Here is a 19,611-nt window from a genome sequence, read left to right on the forward strand (position 1 = left end):
TCTTAAAAGAGAATGGCCAATTGCCAAAAGTTGGAGGCACATTATTATCTTAAGTTTCAATGTATGCTGCTTAACTGAAACCAAAGAGCTTACCTGCAAACTAAATAAAACCACCCTCGACATATAATACACATCCCTATCCACAAACTTTTGGCCATATGATGTAAATCCAACCATAACTTTAAACAGCTATTTTCATTCAAATAATATAGTGAAAATCTTGGTTTAGTGGAATGTATTTAGGTATTTTGACATAAACAGCAGCATCTTAATTGGTATACAGCACTTGAGAGAAACCCAAGAAAATGGAACAGGAATATTTGTAAGTCATTGCAAGTTTTACAGTGTAAGATCAGTATATTTATCTCGTTATTAACAGGGGTTTTACTGTTGACTAAGTGCTTAAAAACTTTGAGAAGACCAAACTGCAGTGTGTTGACCAAAACCAAAATCATTTGCTGCCATCTGCTGGAGAAATTTGTACATAAAAGTTGAAAAGGCACATAAATCCTGCAAGGTTTGGATAAGGATAAATTGTCTGTTCCCTCATTTCAAATTGTCCATTCAGGGCACTCTGCTCAGTGAGTGTACCTGTACAGTCTTCACCTCCACTCTACCATCAAGCACCTTGTCTGAGATGAGGGTAGCTCTGCACTGTGCATGCTATCCCATCCTTCAGACTGACCACTGGTTTATAGCCCAGGTCCTGCTTGGCGCGCTCACAGCTGTAGTAGTGGTGGGTTCCAGCCAGAGCCACTCTCATTGGTGTAAAGGTGGGTTTAAATGACACTAGGGGGCGCAGGATCAGGGCCAGCAGCCAGAGCAGCAGGGCCAGTCCGTACACAAGAAAGTAGGGGAGGTGGTAGCGGGGCGCAGCATATCCCAGACCCACCAGCACCTCAGACATGAAGTCCCAGAATCTAATTGGCTCGTCATTGGTGATGTGGTATGGCTGAAAGAGAAGCGGAGGATATAAGAAGAATGAAAACTCTAATCTTGAATAAGTAGGTGTGTTCTGGCAACATGATTTTACAGACAGAATAAATTGAATCGGTTCAATGTTTGATTTTATTTTCACTCACTTTTCCACATATGGGGGAGTCCGGCCTCAAGCGTTCAGCAGCCAGGATGTGACCATGAACTACGTTCTCCACAAAGGTGAAATCCACAAGATTGGTCCCATCACTGCAGAAAACAGTAGAGAAAAGTTACAATAGATGTATACAGATAAGCACCATGGACCTGAAAAACAAACAAAAAAAAAATGTAATCATTCAGTGCACTGGTGCAGCAGTCTATGAGCCGAGCCACTACCGCCATACTAATTTCAACTTTTCAAGTAGCAGGGGAGTAGAGGTTAGAGATGTAAGTGAGAGATAAGAAGTAGGTTTAAGAGATAACATAATTTTAGACCCAAGTATTTTGTATTTTGGACTGAAGTATAAGAAGATAAATACATGTAGATATGATAATTTCAGAAGAATATTCTGATCAAACAAGTGAGTAAAAGCTGTTAATCTACCTGCAGTCTTTGAAACTAAACTGATGCGTTGTGTGCTGGTGTTTCCTTCACAGGTGGCTGATAAATTAGTAGTGTGCATAACTTTACACCAGTTAAATTTACAAAGAGCACAGTCAATCTGTCACTGTTATTTATAAAATGCAGATTAATGTTAGGTTTCTATATATGAACCTCAAAATGTAAAATTATTTTTTCTTGTTTTTTGGGGGATTTTTTTGCCTTAATTTGATAGAAAAGTCTAAGTGTTAAAGAGGGAGACAGAGGGAATGACATGCAGCTAAGGGCCGCAGACTGGAATCAAACATGCGGCCACTTCAGCAAGGACACCACCTCAGTACATGGGGTGCTCACTCTGCTGCTTATTTTTAATTATTTTACAATGACTGTTGCTGAAATAAGAGTCATTTATTCTAGTTCTATTAGTTAGGGATTCATAAGATTTGGATTTTTGCTGATATCCAATATGCCGATATTTTCCAACTCATTTTGGCTAACTGCAGATGTCAAAACTCCGACATGCACATGCCTTTTTTCCACCTCACTGCAGAGAACATCAAGTTTCCCCTTTGATGGAATTAAAAGCTTGTCAGGCCGACTCTTATCGTTGCCCACTGGCAGATGCAGACCTGACGTACAATGTTTTTCAAAATACAAACATTCACTTTGCAAAACACAAAAACTACTTTAACTTAGGTTACATGTGGAAGATGCCATAATTACTTTTCTGTACATTTCATCAAACAAAACTATAAAATTCACCTGATTTTAACAGGCTTAGGTGGTCCTGACAAAATTCACAATATTTTTAATGATTACAGTTTTATAATTAAAGCACAGTCTTATCAGTAGAAATGTTCATTTCAGGCCAGTGGCTATATTTCGTTTATTTTAAAGCCTTTGTCTTCCAATACCAATGACATGCCAATACTATCATGCATCCCTATATCAGTAATTAAAAGTTTTATTGTCATCCGTACTGAAGCCCCTATGACCTACCCAATGATGAATTTCATCTTGCCCCTGCGAGCTGTGTCCACCAGGATAGGAACCAGCTGTGGGTCCCGAGGGCCAAAGATGCCATGAGGCCGGATGGCAACTGTGAGTAAACCCTTCTTCTTGTCACAAGCCTCGAGGACCAGCTAAAACACAGAGACAGTATAAAATATTCAACTCTACCTGCTGCAAAACAGTATGATCATTTGCTCTCTCTTCGGTCTCATGGGTTTGATTAATTGTAAAGGGCACGGAGCAGATGGTGTGCCAGTAACACAGGAGGTCTTGGAAAGATGTACTCACTGCTGCTGAAGATGATATGGTTGTATGATGCTGATAAAAATAAAGTCAAGAGTACAAAATAAAATTTGATACTGAAAGGAGAAGGAGAAAAAAAAGACAAACACAGACACTCAAAATCACAGCCATGTGCAATTGAGAGCCTCCACTTCAAACTGTCTTTGGTGGTTTAAGGAGGGACACACATACCAAAGTATAGAAAACATGCAAACTCTACAAAGAGATGAAGTGAGCAATGTTATAGTCCGAAGTCTGTCTACAAATACACAATAAACTCTTTTCTAATTCAAAGAGCACAAACTCAACTCACAGTGACAGAGTTGATTGAACAAACTCTAATCAGCTATTCTGGAACCAAAAACTCAGATATTTTCATCACATGGTTCATCAATTCAGAGTTCGGGGTTACACTCACAGTTTGTTAAACCTGCTCTCTGGAATGGACCCCTGGTCTACACTGTTGCAGCCAATGTTGAATTTATTACTCTCCTACCTTTTCTTGCTCAATCTTGGTCTCTGTGTAATAGTCGATCGGCTTCTTGGCGTATGGTAGATCCTCTCTCCCATTCTTAATGTCTGTCCCTTCAAACACCACACTGGCACTGCTGGTCAGGACCAGTTTCTGGCAAAAATCCAACAGTTACAACACTTAATTGGCATTTTTCACCTTGAACAGTAAAGCATAGGCATAAACAAACATACAAGCTAAGCCTATAACCCCCTGGCTGCACCCTGCAGCCCTCTGCCTCACCTGTACTCCTGCCTCCATGCAGGCCTCAATGACGGTGCGTGTGCCCTGAATGTTGACCCTCTCAAACAGCCCACGGTCATCGCTGGCAGGGGCTGGGGAGGCACAGTGGAAGACCAGGGCCACATCCTTCATTGCTGGCAGCAGAGCCTGGAGTACAATGTGACAGAAACCTCACAGCTATTGACAATTGGTCCCGGTCAAATGACCTCTGGGGCAAGTCTCAAGAGTTCACTGTCAACTCAACCACAAGTACTTCAGGTCTCTAAAAACCTCTGACACGACACTGTATTTGAAAATGTTCCTGCCAGAGCAGTGCCAAGTCCTTCCAGGCCTGGTATTTAACCTGAATCAACATCAGTTTTCATTTCTTTTATTATATTTTGACAATTTTGCCTTCATTAGATAGGACAGAGAATTGGTAGTGTGGAAGGGGGAGAGAAAGGGGATGACATGCAGCAAAGGGCTGCAAGCTGGACTTGAATCTGCGGTCGTTGCCCCAAGGACATTATCTTCATAAATGGGGTGCCTGCTTTATTCACTGAGCCACCAGACACCCCCCGTCACTTTTCTTGTGCTGCATTCAGATGCCTTTTAATAGAATTTAAACCTCTGGAACCTTAGAAAATGTGGTTTATCTCTTTTAAAAACACAGGAAGAAACACAATGAGTCACTGTGAAAATTAAAGGTGACTACTACTGGATTATTATTATATATTATCAAAATTGAAGGAAAATGTACAGATAATTATTTTTAGAATGTTCTTAATTATATAGTTAAATAGTATTTTACAAATATATTTAAGCATTTTCCTGAGGTCATTTTTCTTATTTTCGTGTAATTTTCTTGTAACTTTTTACTAATTTCTTGTTCATTTTTGGCTATTTCATGTTAAGTTGCTCACAGCCCACTTTCCATGCTTTTAAAATAAAACAAGCCAATTTGCTCAGATTTCAAAAGGTTAAATATTCAAGATGTCTAAGCATGCAGGCCTGGTCCAGACTGAGAGGAGAAGTGTCACCTGTATGTCGCAGAGGTCTCCCTGGTGGAAGGTGACGCCGGGCAGCTCGTAGCTCTGACGGATGTCAAACACAGAGACAGAGTAGCCACGCTCCAGAAGCTTCTCCACCAAATGTCTGCCCAGGAAACCAGACCCCCCGATGACTGTGCACCGTTTGTTACTCTGTGGCACACGCAAACAGAGACTGCTGATACATTTCAAGCTAACAATCAGCGATAGCATCATGACAGGTTTGAGCAATTGTGCACAATAAAAATGTTTCAACTCACCGGTCGAACGCGCGTGGCCATTATGACTGAAGAGACCAACAGGTGAGCGAAATTATCAGGCGCCTGTGGTGGAAATATTTGTGTTTGCAGGCGAAATACGAAGAAACTAAGAGAGTTTCTAATTGTAACATACGCAGGGCATTAAAGTGACAACTTTTCATACGCAAGACGCACTCAGCACTACTCTAATTACCTGCCTCAGCGCGTGCGAATGAACCGCGCGCACGAACCACGTTTCTGAATCAGCTGAGTGAAAAGTGCCCTGTGATTGGTCCAGCCCCAGCTCGGCACAAAGAAGACGTTTGAGAACAGCCAATGGTTGTCGAGATACGTCAAAGAACGCCACAATTTAAACCAATCGTGGACCGTAAACTGGTTCTATCCGCCTCCGAGCTCAAAGACCACGCCCCCTGTGTGCCTCAGACGAACACCAGAGAGGAAGTGAGAAAGTTGGCAATTATGTAGCCTAGCCTGTTAACGTTGCTTCAATATTGATATTTTTTCGAGAACGCCTTTCTCTTCTAGCGTTGTATTTTTTTCTAATATTTGTTTGTTATTCCATATTAAGTAAAAAAACATAAATGGAAAAACATAGAGACTGATTTCTGACTTATGCACAGTATTTATATCCTTTAATTAAGCAGAAGTATCAATAGGCTATCACACTGCAAAATGCCCTGTTACAATTAAATGTCCTGCATGGAAACTCTTTTTTTAGTTTAATATATATGTTATATGAGTTTCGTATAAGAAAAGTAGACCATCTAAGTATATTAAGAAAAATATACTTTAAGTAGACCAATTTAAGGTACTCACTGAAAAAAATGTCCCTCGTGACTTTTATTTTCTTGATTGATCGATTGATAGGCTTAATAAAAGTTAATTAAAGTGATAAATAACTAAAGCTGTCAAATAAATGAAAAGTAAAAAGTACAATATTTTTCTTTCCGAGAAATGTAGTGGAGTAGAAGTACAAAGAATCACGAGCAAAAATACTTCAAAGTACTTCATATTCTTACTTAAATCAGTTCTAGAATACCTATATTAAATAATATACTCCGTTATATTCCACCACTGCACATAAAATAATTCAAATAGAATTACCACACAAAGGACAAATACACTACCGAGAAAAGAATAAAAGCAAAAAATAAAAAAGAAACTGCTGACATATTGGATATAGCCATATTTGTGCCGCACAGTCTCTCATCATACTGTACTACAGATCCGTGCAATAATAATATGCCGTCTTCAGAGGTGACGATTATCCTCATAGTCATAGAGAACCGTTGGCTGCACACAAATATTTGAAGCATATAAGAGCTCTATAATTGTTTTCTTATTATTTTGTCATATTCCATGATCATTTGTACCCCTTTATTATTGTTATTACCCACTATCTTATTATTCCCTGTATTATTACCATCTGCTTCTCTATAAGAAGAAGCTCTGTTCTGAGGTCTGCTGACACTAGAGGGTGTACTGGGGCAATTTTACAGAGTAGAACTAGCAAATGCACCATTTATATAATGCATTATGGTCTATGATATATTTTGCATAAATATAAAACAGGACTTCTTAAATGTCAATGTTCTGTTTCAGCGTTTTATATTTCACTGGGGAATCTAAGGAGGTTTCACTGCAGTGTAGATGTTCTGCCCCGTGATCTTCAGTGACCAATCAGCTTTTTGCCCGACTTATGCGTTTGATTTTTACTCCCACTCGTGCCTGTGCGTCACCTGCTTTAGTTCCTCAATGTCCATTACCGCTGTGGCTTGTCTGCAGTCTCACAGGGTAAACTAATCAAACGCCTGGGCTCCATGACGGCAGCTCCTGGATAGCGAGACCTGTGCAGGTTGTTAACTAGAAACGTTCGTTTTCTGCACATTTTAACAGCCGTTCATGTGGAATTAATATAATATTTTGAGGAATAAGAGACTCTCTTATAATCAGGGCAATTAAACAGCTAATGCAAGCAACTGGTGTAAAATATAAACCGTTTTTATCATCTCCTCCTCCCTAAATGATAGGGAGGCTTCATAGCCCAGAGGAAAACGTAGATTGCCTCATAGATCCGCAAGTCGTTTTTGTCAATCAAATAAACAGCAACTGATGGTGAGTAAAACTGTTTGAAAATAACCTAAATATCTGATGGATGTTAACATTATGCCTTTATAGGTCTGGAAAAATGCCATTTCCCCCCCAGAAATCTCTCTGATTCTTGTTATCATTGGTGTTTGTGCCATCATTAATATTATTCCCCCTCTGCCTCCCCTCCTGTGTCCCCACCAGGCGACCAGTGCCAAGAGACCATCCCTGCAGGGTCCTGTGCCCCCTCCTCGCAAGAAGACAACCCCCAAGCCAGAGCTGACTGAGGAGCAGAAGCAGGAGATCAGGGAAGCCTTTGAGCTGTTTGATACTGATGGATCGGGATATATTGATGTCAAGGAGCTTAAGGTAAAAGTGCCTGAATGCTGATCACAGTCACATATGTTTTAGGGGGAAATGACAGTTTTCTTTGTGTTTGTGACAGTTCACTTTCACAGTTTTCTCTTACAGGTTGCAATGAGAGCTCTGGGGTTTGAACCAAAGAAAGAGGAGATCAAGAAGATGATTGGGGATGTGGATAAAGATGGCACAGGGAAAATCTCCTTTGCTGACTTCCTCGCTGTCATGACACAGAAAATGGTAGATAACTATGTCAACTGGGGGCCGACCGATATTAGTTTTTCAGGGCCGATACCGATTATTAGTAATTAATTAGATAAATAATCGATATGCATTTATAATAAAAATGAAAATCTTTCTTTCAATATTTAGAATTTGGAATAAACAAACTTCAACACAAACCTTTGTTTAGACGCCTTTGGCAAATGTATGATCAAAGCGAAACGTTCAACATCATATTAAGCAAATTCCCTGCAACTTTTTTATAAAGGCAAGTGACAACTTGATTAAAAAATGGATAAATACAAATAGCTCCCTGAGGTTTTACAAAGTGAAAGTTCCTCCCATGTTGACACTTTCTTTGCACTTTTTAATTAATTTTACCAGCGACCATTATAATAAAATGCCAATACAGATAATTGGCAATATGCCAAATATCAGCTCCAATAATCAGCCAGGCTGACAATCTGTTGACCCCTAATGTCAAGAAGTGCACTGTGTTATATATGCATTACTAGTTGTGAGCAGTTTCATGTAGGAACTATTTTCTTTCTACTGAACTACATCCGCCAGCTGTATCACAGCACAGGAGGTGTACATCTACTCATGGATGAGAGATGACAGCGTTAACAGTAATGACATCCTCCTCAGCTGAGCTGTAACACTAGCTAGAGTTAGATGCTTCCTTCTGCCCAGTGATTCAGTTGGCGGGTGTATTACAGTAGACAGAAAATAGTGCCTACATGAAACGACTCACAACAAGGTCTGTGGATTCTCTTGAGTAACTAGATCCTCGCTATTGAGTTTTTCATTTTTTTTGGCATGTTAAGCACCGCAAACTGAGTGCCATCTACTTCTATTATATTGGAGAGAAGGCAGACATCGTTAGCCGATATCTCCAACACTCAGCAGCTCACACCAACCAACCTGGATTGATAAATAAGACATCAGGATGAACTGTCCCTTTAACTTCACCCGAAAAGCCTCATTTAGATTCCTCATTGACTCTGCTGGTTTTTCGTTTTCATAGACACATCTAAACGGGCCACAATTTCTTTAGTTTATGATGTGGTTGTTCTATAATCTGTAAGATTACTTCCTGCATAATGACAGTTTGTCATTTTCCATCTTTTCTGATTTTAGGCTGAGAAGGACTCCAAAGAGGAGATCCTGAAAGCTTTCCGCCTGTTTGATGATGACGAGACGGGCAAGATCTCATTCAAGAATCTTAAGAGAGTCGCCAAAGAGCTGGGAGAAAACCTCACAGATGATGAGCTGCAGGTAAATCAGATCATCATGTAACAAAATAATATTGAGACATATGAACACTTGTATTCAACTCTGTCACAAGGGCTGGCTTCCTTACAAAGTCATGACTGCAGTTTTGACTCATGCAAACACAACATTTGCTCATGAATGCTATTGAACTAGCTTGATTTGCATTCTCCATTCTGTTAATCTACTTTTTTATTATGTGTCTTTGAAGGAAATGATAGATGAGGCAGACAGGGATGGAGATGGAGAAGTGAACCAACAGGAGTTCCTGCGAATTATGAAGAAAACCTGCCTGTACTGAAGAAAGGGCATGACATAATGGTCGGTGATGTTGAGGGGACCAGTGGTGGTTTTTCATGTAATGCTGCTCATACATCTAATATCCCTTTCCTTATTATTGTGTTGTGCCATACATTTCCATTTATAATGAGTCAATCAATCACATACTGCACCGAGAGGAAGCTGTCGTGGTCAAATGCCAAATTATCGTCCTTTGATTTACACGATACATTACATTTGCCAAAAACAGGAAGAGAAGACTCTCTTTCTGGTTTGGAATGCTGCATTCTTTTATGAAGAATACATTGATAATATTAACAATAGCATGTTGATTATTTATTGTCAAGAAATTCTCAGTGCCTATGTCAATATGGTGACAAACACAGTACATTCCAATGCTTTGACTGACGATAACGTGTGTGCATTTAGTTTTATCCATCTGTAGATTATTTGGTTAATACTGGTAATTCCAGTGTTTCATGGTTTGGCTCTTGTAACCGCTGCTGATTGAAGACCCCTGTCTCACCTCAGTGGATTTGTGCCTGTGCCTCCTTCAAAGGGGTGACCCCACTCTCTTTAAAATATGATTGTGTATGTATTTTTCTTGTAGCATCGAGTATTTATCCCTCTGTTGTGTTTAACTTCTCCTCTATATTCTTGAATGTTTTGTACAAATACATAGTGATTTTAATGAGTAGATATACAGCATATAAATGTTTATGGTACAAATTAAATATGTTGAAGCAGTTTGTCCTGTTTTTTATTTTTACTTTATTTTAATGAATCACAAGAAGATGCTACCCAACCCACTATTTCAAAATATTACATTCAAAGACGCCACAAAAACACCTGCTGCTGTGTTGAGCAGGACGATATCAATCTTGTCATTCAGGCAGCATAAGTAAAACTGTTTGTTTTGTAAAGCAGCTGCTTCAACACTCTTAGAAATAAAGGTGCTAACTAGAACCATAGGATTCTTTGGTGCATCCATATAGGAGACCTTTTATGTTCCTGGTAAAAACCATCACAAGGGTTTAGGCTCTACCTAGAACCCAAAATAAAGGGTTATACCTAGAACCATTTGGGAAAGGGTTAACCCACATTTCCCTATGAGAGGTTCTACAGACAAACCCACTGTAGTGTAATGATGCCACCCAGGACTCTCAATTACCCCCTTTTTCACTAAATTAGCTTTGATTCTTTAACTGGTTTTTGTCAAAAATTGTGGAACCTTGGTACTAAATATCTAACCAACCTGCATTGCCATCAGTTTTGATTAGAACCATTGTAAACAAGGATGTGCCATCAACAAACAATGTGCACAATGCACAACAGAAGGAAACAGTAGTAGTAAGGTGGCAGATCGCATTGATTATCTGCAAACTTTTTTGGGGTTACTACAGATTTTTATTTATTTAAAAATGCAAAAACAAGCATGGGCCAGCTATTAATGAGGCCACCGCGCGCTCTATTTTTTCCAGTGATTTCTCACTGAACGTCTCTATTGTTGCCTTTTACATCCTCTCTTTCTAACCTGAAGATTATGACATGCCCACTGACATAGTAATGGTTCACATCTCAGGCTGAGAAGAACCTATCTTTTGGCTCCAGCTGGGGACCGACTTTTCAGGTTCTGAACCAATTTATTTTTTGTTGAAATGCTCTAAAATTAGGTGCAAGGACTGGAACAGAACCCTTTCCATGTAGGCGCTAACAAAAGGGCTCTTTGGATTAAAAGGGTTCTTATTGAAACCCCTAGTCTTACAAAGAAAATTTAAAGAACCCCTTTCCTCAAAAAAAAGGTTCCTTGTAAATAAATTCCTCTGGGTAGAACCTCAGCCCTTAAGGAAGGGCCCATGTGGAAGTTATTTCTAAGCGTGTAAAACTGTAAATCTAATTTCGATTGTTGACTTTGTTCTTGTGTGCAGCCTGTTGGATCCTTTCCTGCAGCTCCCGTGAGCGGTAGCCATACACCAGAGGGATGAGTGACACCCCGAGGTTGTAGGTGATGGTGGCTGCTATATCGAGAGCATCACTGTGCAGGTAGGCAGGGAGCAGGTAGCTGTCCATGACAAAAGGAACAGAAAAGAGTATGGTCTGAGCTGCCTGGAGGGTCAGAGTTACACAGCCTCTCTTGGTGCAGAGCAGTCCTGTGTGCATGTCCCAGCAGAGCAAGCAGAAGCATCCCAGAATGGTCAGAGAGCAGAGAGGCACCACCACAGCAGTCCCCACAGTGCAGTAAAGAACCAGAGCTGATGTCCCTGACAGGCAGGGTGAAAGGATAAGAGGTCGACAGCGGGGAATGGTAAAATTGACCTGCACGGTGTTGAGGCTCATGCCCAAAGACACACCGCAGAGCACAGCTGATAAGGTCCATATGGCTGCAACAGTTGCTCTCTTCCTGTGAGGGCACATCAAGAATTCATAGCGCAGGGGCCACTTGACAGCGACAAATCGGTCCACCGACAGAGCTGTGCTCAGGAAGAGGTCCACCTGCACAAAAAAGGGAAGACATAGAGTAGATGCAGTTTTGCTGTTAACCTGCTGTGTAAAGATTTTAGAAGTCCAGTTTTCATTATAGGTGAGTCAGAGGAGGCAGGCTGTGAATTTAGTTCACACTTCTCTCTTTAAGAGGCCTCTTCGTAAATAGAAATGATCCAATTTAACACTGGAGATTTCATCCAATAATATTATGGAGTAAGCATGAAAACCTCAGATAAACAAAATGCCAAATTATTAGCGGATGCACATTATCTATACAATAGCTTAGGGGACAGGTCCACATTTTTTTAAGTATAGTTTTCAGACAGACTTGAAAAAATGTGAACATATCTTTTAAACCCAATTCACACTTTTCCAAATCCAAAGGTACAGGAAGCTGCCCTCTCTGAGTGATCTTAGAATGAGTTGTAACCTCTACTGTTACTAACAGTGCAGTGTGACTAAAACAAATATACATCACAAAAATATGAACATTGTTTTACAAACCAATGAGCAGGCCTGGATAGAAGCACAGAAGATGAAACACTGGGTCACAGGTATACCTCCACTGGAATTTAGGAGAACTGCTTGGATGGTCCAGATGAGCTGCTGAGATGATGATGGTGATCATTTAGCTCTGGGGGCAAATTATCGTCATCTCAGTTGTTAGGAATGGGAATATTGGATTAGCATCAGAGTCAAACAGTGTAGATATACCTGGAGGTTGACACACAAAAGGAGGTGTGTGAGGAGCAGGAAGCGAGTGTGTCTTAGGAGGGACGGCGAGCGCATGATGACCAGGAGTAAAGGAACACTGAGTACAGTGTTCAAGCTGCAGCTCACACACATGGTGACCATCTTCACCAGGTGGTAGATGGTGGTGTTAATCTGTGCCTGGGCCTCCAGTGAGGTCACGTTGCAGTGGATATCCATGACATAAAGCTCCCTCTGATCTGACTTCCAGTTTTGTTTCCTAATAAAAAAAAATGAATAAAAAAACAGTCATTCACACCTAGGGAGATTTAAAACAAAATAAAAACCATTTGCACCTCATGGCAAGGGAAAAAAAGATGTAATATACTCACCCTCACATCTGGCTCAACGATGATCTTCTCTTTTAAGCATTTCTAACATGACCCAGCACAGCAGACTCACGGTCAGTTTCACTCTGATGGCTGGTTGCGACTGAATCTTCCTGTCACACGCCAGCATTACAGGCTGTCCATTTACTCAGCTTCACCATGTCAACGTGTCAAACCTCAGTTCTTAAAACCTCATCCCTGTCGACAGCCATGTGTCAACAGCTAGCGTTTGTTATCAGGATTACGTTTGCTTATTTATACAAAAGTCTGGGACCATATTAATACATCTGTAGAGAGTTGCATCCTACCTGTCAATATTTGCCTGATAACAGAGGCACAGTCATGGAAAACCTAACGCCATCGCCTTTCACCCACACATTTTACAATGTTACTGTGGAATATTTAGAGATGATGATTCAATTCTGGGCTAAAAAACAAAAGGTCAGATTTTTTTTTTTTAAACCCAAACAATCCCTTGGTGTGAAAAGAACTTAGCAGAAAATGTAAGGAAATAAATGTATCGAATTTTAAGTGTAATTTAAACATATTAGTTGACTACTACACGTCAGTATGAACACTGGAATCCATAAATGACACAGAAGATCTATACGATCAAGGTGGACACCCATGATTGGTGTCACCAATTCAGCATCTGACCAAAAATGACATTCTGTTCCTGAGATATAACGCTGAGTAATGGTCAGAGGAGTCTTTTTGCATAACATTATGATTTCATAGTGAAGTTGATCTCTCAGATTAAAAGATTTCAATACTTTATCATTTTATCCTAGTAGACATTTGTGGGAATAACTAGCATATGAACTCTTGGGGTTTGGCCAAAAACATGTTTTGTGACTTCATAGTGACTTTAACTTTTTGACCTTCCAACATCTGATTCTCATCAGTTCATTTTTAAGTCCATGTGGATGTTTGTGCCAAATTTTGGCGGTCAGGATTTGAGTCCAATCTACTGCCCTTTGCTGCGTGCCATTCCCCTTCTCTCTCCCGCCTTTTCCTGTCTGCTTTAAGCTGTCCTATCAATAAAGGGAAAAAAACTCCCCCAAAAAAACCAAACCACAATGCCCCCAGCCTATGCTATCACTGGCGCAGAGGCATAATAAAATGATTTATTATATGTAGGGTTGGGGTGGAAGGTATTCTAAGACATAACATTTTCTAAGCCGATCATTAACACTGTTTAAAATGTAATGAGGATATCAAGTGACCCTTCAATGTACAGCAAAAATGTAAACTTTATTTATAGAGGTCATAACGAGAAGTCAAATATAAAATAATTACATAAATGTAATCATATGTTTAATGTATAAAATGCCCTTTTCTTAAGAAATGTATCTTCAATATGTGTTAAGGTACAAGGGATGACATGGGGTATGAAAATCATTGTTTGGTACCACTTCATCTACACACACGGACACACACAGGAATGTGAACTTGATGTTGAGGCTCAGGTTTTTTTTCAGTTCCAGCAGATCCAGTCTATAATCACATACTAATTATTACAGAAATTAAATGAAAACAACATAAAAAAAATAGATCCAATATCAATAATCATAGCTGCCCACTAACACTAGCTGATGAGGTATTTCAGAATTTGAGCAGGTTCCCTGTGGCTGTGCAGTTCGTGGCTGTATGTACGACCAGCATCAAGATCTCTCAGCTTTGGCTTAGTTTAGTCTTAGAGGCAAAGTCTGCACTAAGTTTTCGCATCACCTCCGCATGGCTTTGTCCTGAAAGCTCCTTACGTGCATTCCCATAATTCTCTTTGACAAAGTTGGCAAACGGTGTGGGAGCGCGCGGCTTTACGGGCGTCAGTAAAACAAGTTGTCCTGTGCAGAGAGCGCACACGAACCTCTGTGTGTCCAGAGACTTGGAATGACGCCCAATCCTGTGAAGAATCATGGTAAAGTATTAGGAATGTCACCCAGTGGAGTTAACACACAGCTCTGTAAATGTGAGGTAAGTAATGAACAAAATGAGGTTAATGTCAATCAATCTGAAATCAGTCAGACGTACGTATTCTGGCAGCGGGTGCACTGGTACTGGAATTTGTACTTGATGTCATAACTGTGGCAGCGAGTGACCATGGGCAGCTCAGGATGCGCCACTGTGGACTTGCGTGCGTACAGCTTCCAGAAGTTCCCGTGCCCGTCCCTCACGCCATTAATCAGCCAGGTTGCGGCGTGACACATCTCATGAATCAGCGTGTCCCTGAGACGATCTAAGAGGATGGAACAATGTGAATGAAGTTGAAGAGATTCAATCAAATTTCAAGCAGACACCGTTTATGACTTAAGTCTGTCTATCTTACTAAAACATTACCTGCAGAATCACAGACTTTCTCCGACAGTTCAATGCGGGCATAGCGGCTCCCTCCACCTCGCTCCTGCCCCGTGATACAGTAACCAGCTGTTTTCCGCATCTTCTTGTTCCAGGTCACTGACATATTCACAGGGAGCTGAAAAGGGGGAAAAAAATGTCAACTTAGATCTCCATCGGTTTTCTTATGCTGCAATCAAACACCTTTCATAAGCTGTTTGACCCTTTGAAACCTAAGCAAACTGGTTTTGAAAACAAAAGGCAAAAGGCAATGTCCAACTTGGTAAGAAATATCCCATAAATTGCAAGAAATTAGTGAAAGGTGACAAGAAAATTACCTAAAAATGAATTTTGAAAGATTTTTTGAAAATTATACCCAAAAATAGGTAAAATGTATATACAATAATTGTATGTTTAAAATCAAGTCGCTAAATATAATAAAATACATAAAGCATGTTGTTTTTTTTACTATCAGCACATTTTTAGATAATTTACTCAGTCTCTTTTCTAGCTGATTTTCAGGGTTGGGTTTTTTTTGATAACCTTTTAACACATTTTTTGTGCAATGTCTTGTCAAGTTGCTTGTTGCCTTTGCCCCATGTTTTTTAAAAAGAAATTAGACCAATTTGCTCTGGTTTCAAAGGGTTAACAAAGCAACTGAAATATTTATGCATTTAAAAATCGGATAACATTTCTAACGTATGTAACCAAATTGAAGGGAAACGACCGTTGTTCATCACCTTACTGTCAAACACACTGGTATTGTACAGCTGGTACAGTCTTCTGGTGAGTTCTTCCTTGTTCTGCTTGAAATTTCGGCCATAGTTGGAGCCAGGGTTTGATAAGGTCTGCAAGAAGCATCCTGGGGTTTTACACACCGCGACCCTAGAAAGGAAATTAGATAAACTGAGTGAGCAACATTTCAGTTTGTACATTATGGTTGCATAACAAGCACCTTCCTTAACCGATTATTGGTTAAGGTAACGATTGATTAATCATTATTTGAAAAAATAAAATAAAATTAAAATTTTGCTCATTTCAAAGAATATCAAATGTTTTTTTTCCTCAGTCAAAGTTCATAGCAAGATATTCCATTTACTTTGACAGATTTACATAGCCTATTAATTAATCGATTAAACTTCACGTTCGATCAAATTCTTTATGACTGATTAATCACTTGTCGATTAATTGTTATCATCCCTATTATAGATCAGAACTGGTCAACAGATCAGTACCTGCTGCTGGGACCGTGCCTGGGCTCTGTCTGACTGACTTTGGGCTTCATGATGGTGGATTGTCCTGGGGTTTTCACATGCAGAGGTGTGTCCCCAAATGATTTAGAGACTGGTTTAGAGACGGGTGTTGTGAGTCCCCTCACAGGAGGTGCAGGAGGCTCCTTATTGCACTCTGCGTTTAAGAACAGAAAAGATATCAGCCTCACACGCAGAATAAAAAACAAAAGCTAGATGCTGCTAGAATGCCACACTCCAAATAAAACTGTTACCATGGGTGCTCTTAGGTGACAATGAAGTGCCAGTAAACTTGTTTTTCTTTTTTAGTCTTTCCAGCAGGGATGTGAATTCCTCCTCAGAGCTGCCTGACTCATCCAGCTTAGAAGGTGCTGAAAGAGTGCGTTTTGGAGAGGCCAGTGATGTTACAGTTTTGTGACGAGGAAGAGAGAAAGGAGCCGGGTTGGGAGGCAACGGCAGTGATGGCGAGCTGTCCTCTTCATCATACCGCAGAGCATTGTCCTTGTTGGCCTTTAGTGGGGGCTTAGGTTTAGAGTGACGAGTCCTCCAGGTGCTCTTGACTACAATGTTATCATCATCATCACTGTCACTGACAAAGACCGGGGAGTCACACTGAGACAGAGGTCTCAGAGGTGGACGATGGGCTGCTGGAGTGTTGCTCTTTTTGGGCACTGCAAAAATGAACAAAAAACATCACATTATAGACATGTTGCTTTTCTTGGAAATACAATAGAGCAACACTAGTGATAAGGTCATCCAGAGTTACCGTTAATAGATGATTTTGCCTGAATAAAGTCATCATCTGAAGAGAAGTCATCCACTATGAAGTTTTTGAGGCTTTAGGGTAGAAAAAAAAGTAAAATATATTTTTCACAACAAAATTTTGTCAGACCATAAAAATGCATTTGAAGACAAAAAAAATCAATCAAAAACTCACCTATCTTCACTCCCACTCTCTGGTATTCTCTTAGGCTTGACATTAGGGGTTTTCATTCGCTGCATAACTAAATGTGCGAAATGAGGATATATGAGAGAAAAATAAAGCTTCATCATCTGTTGGATGACTATAATGACTATAGACAACTGCACCCAGGAGAAAATGAGGCCACTTACATGTTTCGAAACCGTCGTCGTCATCCGAGCTCACCACAGCAACATTTGAACTAAAACGAACAAAAACTGCTCTGAGCAAAAATAACACAAATGTTGCTCATGAAAACATTTTCTGTGTGCTCCATTTTAGTACCTGTCCTTCTTTGCAGCACTACATGGTTTCAGTGAGGCAGGTTTAGCTTTCGGTGTAGCCCTTCCCACAAGAACTAATGAAGAAAATTACAAAATGAACACATCAGTGTAACAGAGTCATACGGTTCAACAACACACAAATTCAAATTCAATTTAATTCACTCACACTGGTCAAAGTCATCATCGCTGGACTCCATTAAAGACTTGTCTCTGTAATGGTTGTACTTGGAGTACTGGTTCTCCTTTTCTGGATCATCTTCACTGTCAGAGAGGGCAAGCTGGACAGGAGGGACGGATTGATCCTCAGATTGATGACTGCTGGTGGCAGCATGACGACTTTTGCCAATTTTGCTTCTGAGCTACAAACAATGCAGACACACATCAGCATCATAACTCAAACTTGTTCAGTATTTCAATAGGGCTGCAACTAAAGATTATTTTCATTATTAGGATTATTTTACTGATTAATCTGTGAATTATTTTCTTGAGTAACTGCGTTTAATGAACCATTTTATCCATTCAATGTAAGATTGTCAATTACTTTCATATTACTTATTGGATTCGATGAAGAGTCACAAATCTAAATTTATTTTGTTTATTATGATATGAAAAAGAAAACATACATTTTCAAATTTTAGAAGCTGCCAACAACAAATATTATGTATTTTTACCCAGAAAGAAAAAAGTCAAACGATAATCCATTCACAATTGCAGGCGTATTGGCTGTCAATCTATTCAGTGATTAATCAACTTATTGTTGCAACTCACATTCAAATATATGCTTGTTAACTAATCTCTCTCTCTCAGTAACCAAAACACATGTCTGATTGCAGAAGATATTTTAAAAGTTATGAAAATGGTAGAAAGACTATGGCAGTGATATGTTTGTGTTTGCAGGTTTTTATGAAACGTGCACAAACCTTTTTTTCTGCTGCGTCCAGCCCTCCCTCATCATCCCACCCCATCTTTGCAGCAACTCTTTCAAACAATTTTCTGGTTTCATCATTCATAGTTTTCGTTACTCTGTGGAAACACAAACCAACATGGCAGTCATTTAACATTTAAAGCCCCGGGCTCCCGTCAAACCATTGATGCATAATATAAGAAAATGCCAAAAAAAAAGAAAGAAAACGTTACAGGATTTTAATCTAGGAAGTACATTTCAGTGAATCCAAAATAAATAAATTAAAACAAGAGCCCACGCGCTTAACTTACTATAGCTGTAAACATTAGCGTTACCGTTAACAACATGCTAGCTAATAGTATGTTCGTCTTAAGCTAACTTGACATAGTGGTTAGCTGAGTACATATGAGTATATGAATCCATCGAAAATTGTTTTAATTGCGAAAAAAAAGGATTTAACCTGTGATGATTACCAAACGCGCTCGTGTTGTTTAGAATAAAAGGGAGAGAAGCAGAGAGGACGCTTCACAAATTCAAATCCTGTGCTTCGGTAGACCGGAAACTGTCAAGAAGACATTCAACCAATCGGAGCAGGGTTGAAATGACACGTCAGGTGACGTAGTGTCCACGCACACCACCACCAATCTTTCTTTTTACAGAGTACAATATTTTCCTCTGAAATGTGGTGGAGTGAAAATTGAAAGCAAAATATAATATACAATAAAACACTCAAGTAAACTCACCTAAAATGTGTATTTATATACAGTACTTCAGTGAATTTGCTCAGGTTTGTTTTAATCCCACTTCATATTTACAATAACTCACCTCTGTCTGCGCTTTAACCTCCGGTCTTAGCTCCATGTCACTCTACACTGCTGACTTTATTTTTATTTTTATTCATTCAGATACTGTTCCGCACTTTACACATGTATATATGTATATATGTACAGTCTCTTAGTTTTTTTAGGTTTATTTTTTAAGCGCATTCCTTTATATTCTATTAATAATGTGTGCTCTTTATTCTCTGTTCTTACTGCATGGCGCTGCTACATCCCAATTTCTCCCAATTTCAGTTTTGAGATCAATAAAGTATATCTATCTATCTATCTATTTTGAATGCAGGACGTCATTTTCACATTGTGATAATGCCTATGCTTAATGAATACATGCTCCATAAGTGATCTTTTCTTGCTCATATACATGTTTAAGAGTAAGAACAATCAAAATAGTTAAAGTG

The 19,611-nt window shown here is 39.6% G+C and overlaps 4 protein-coding genes across 5 annotated transcripts; 1 reads left to right on the forward strand and 3 right to left on the reverse strand.

The window, feature by feature from the left end:
- Window positions 1-168: 168 nt before the first annotated feature.
- On the reverse strand, window positions 169-5,095 carry nsdhl (NAD(P) dependent steroid dehydrogenase-like). The gene is made up of 7 exons (XM_042493483.1): window positions 4,855-5,095; window positions 4,586-4,747; window positions 3,567-3,713; window positions 3,309-3,437; window positions 2,519-2,661; window positions 1,083-1,185; window positions 169-952 (listed from the first exon to the last, which is right to left on the reverse strand). The coding sequence occupies exons 1-7, from the start codon at window positions 4,873-4,875 to the stop codon at window positions 620-622; spliced, it is 1,038 nt and encodes a 345-aa protein (XP_042349417.1). The 5' UTR covers window positions 4,876-5,095; the 3' UTR covers window positions 169-619.
- Window positions 5,096-6,638: 1,543 nt separating this feature from the next.
- Window positions 6,639-9,814, forward strand: cetn2 (centrin, EF-hand protein, 2). The gene is made up of 6 exons (XM_042493357.1): window positions 6,639-6,709; window positions 6,885-6,969; window positions 7,147-7,311; window positions 7,414-7,542; window positions 8,665-8,802; window positions 9,008-9,814. The coding sequence occupies exons 2-6, from the start codon at window positions 6,967-6,969 to the stop codon at window positions 9,095-9,097; spliced, it is 525 nt and encodes a 174-aa protein (XP_042349291.1). The 5' UTR covers window positions 6,639-6,709; window positions 6,885-6,966; the 3' UTR covers window positions 9,098-9,814.
- Window positions 9,815-10,968: 1,154 nt separating this feature from the next.
- Window positions 10,969-12,489, reverse strand: LOC121947833 (olfactory receptor 2M4-like). The gene is made up of 3 exons (XM_042492972.1): window positions 12,274-12,489; window positions 12,064-12,165; window positions 10,969-11,568 (listed from the first exon to the last, which is right to left on the reverse strand). The coding sequence occupies exons 1-3, from the start codon at window positions 12,487-12,489 to the stop codon at window positions 10,969-10,971; spliced, it is 918 nt and encodes a 305-aa protein (XP_042348906.1).
- Window positions 12,490-13,904: 1,415 nt separating this feature from the next.
- On the reverse strand, window positions 13,905-18,915 carry gcna (germ cell nuclear acidic peptidase). Of its 2 annotated transcripts, none has more exons than XM_042493399.1 (13): window positions 18,835-18,915; window positions 18,391-18,493; window positions 17,637-17,829; window positions 17,472-17,544; window positions 17,339-17,388; window positions 17,163-17,229; window positions 16,992-17,062; window positions 16,480-16,896; window positions 16,211-16,382; window positions 15,716-15,860; window positions 14,979-15,114; window positions 14,673-14,877; window positions 13,905-14,544 (listed from the first exon to the last, which is right to left on the reverse strand). In XM_042493399.1, exons 2-13 carry the CDS (start codon window positions 18,478-18,480, stop codon window positions 14,313-14,315), a joined length of 1,851 nt encoding a protein of 616 aa, XP_042349333.1. In that variant the 5' UTR covers window positions 18,481-18,493; window positions 18,835-18,915; the 3' UTR covers window positions 13,905-14,312. The 2 variants fall into 2 exon arrangements, with proteins under 2 accessions (XP_042349333.1, XP_042349334.1); XM_042493400.1 differs by having other exon boundaries at window positions 18,848-18,907.
- Between the last annotated feature and the right edge of the window lie 696 nt (window positions 18,916-19,611).

Source organism: Plectropomus leopardus, chromosome 9 (genome assembly GCF_008729295.1).
Source record: "Plectropomus leopardus isolate mb chromosome 9, YSFRI_Pleo_2.0, whole genome shotgun sequence".
Taxonomy (NCBI): Eukaryota; Metazoa; Chordata; class Actinopteri; order Perciformes; family Serranidae; genus Plectropomus; species Plectropomus leopardus.

Excerpts from the sequence above, each read along its gene's own strand:
- nsdhl (XM_042493483.1), bottom strand. The coding sequence starts at position 4,875 with ATGGCCACGCGCGTTCGACCG. Across the intron at positions 4,748-4,854 it reads TGGCCACGCGCGTTCGACCG|AGTAACAAACGGTGCACAGT; the intron begins GTGAGTTGAAAC and ends CGTGTGCCACAG. Across the intron at positions 3,438-3,566 it reads GCATGGAGGCAGGAGTACAG|AAACTGGTCCTGACCAGCAG; the intron begins GTGAGGCAGAGG and ends GATTTTTGCCAG.
- cetn2 (XM_042493357.1), top strand. Across the intron at positions 7,312-7,413 it reads TTGATGTCAAGGAGCTTAAG|GTTGCAATGAGAGCTCTGGG; the intron begins GTAAAAGTGCCT and ends TTTCTCTTACAG. Across the intron at positions 8,803-9,007 it reads TCACAGATGATGAGCTGCAG|GAAATGATAGATGAGGCAGA; the intron begins GTAAATCAGATC and ends GTGTCTTTGAAG.
- LOC121947833 (XM_042492972.1), bottom strand. The coding sequence starts at position 12,489 with ATGGATATCCACTGCAACGTGACCTCACTGGAGGCCCAGGCACAGATT. Across the intron at positions 12,166-12,273 it reads TTTTGTGTGTCAACCTCCAG|CAGCTCATCTGGACCATCCA; the intron begins GTATATCTACAC and ends TCATCATCTCAG. Across the intron at positions 11,569-12,063 it reads CTATCCAGGCCTGCTCATTG|GTGGACCTCTTCCTGAGCAC; the intron begins GTTTGTAAAACA and ends TTTTTTGTGCAG.
- gcna (XM_042493399.1), bottom strand. The coding sequence starts at position 18,480 with ATGAATGATGAAACCAGAAAATTGTTTGAAAGAGTTGCTGCAAAGATG. Across the intron at positions 17,545-17,636 it reads CGATGATGACTTTGACCAGT|TTCTTGTGGGAAGGGCTACA; the intron begins GTGAGTGAATTA and ends TTTCTTCATTAG. Across the intron at positions 14,878-14,978 it reads GAAAGTCTGTGATTCTGCAG|ATCGTCTCAGGGACACGCTG; the intron begins GTAATGTTTTAG and ends CCATCCTCTTAG.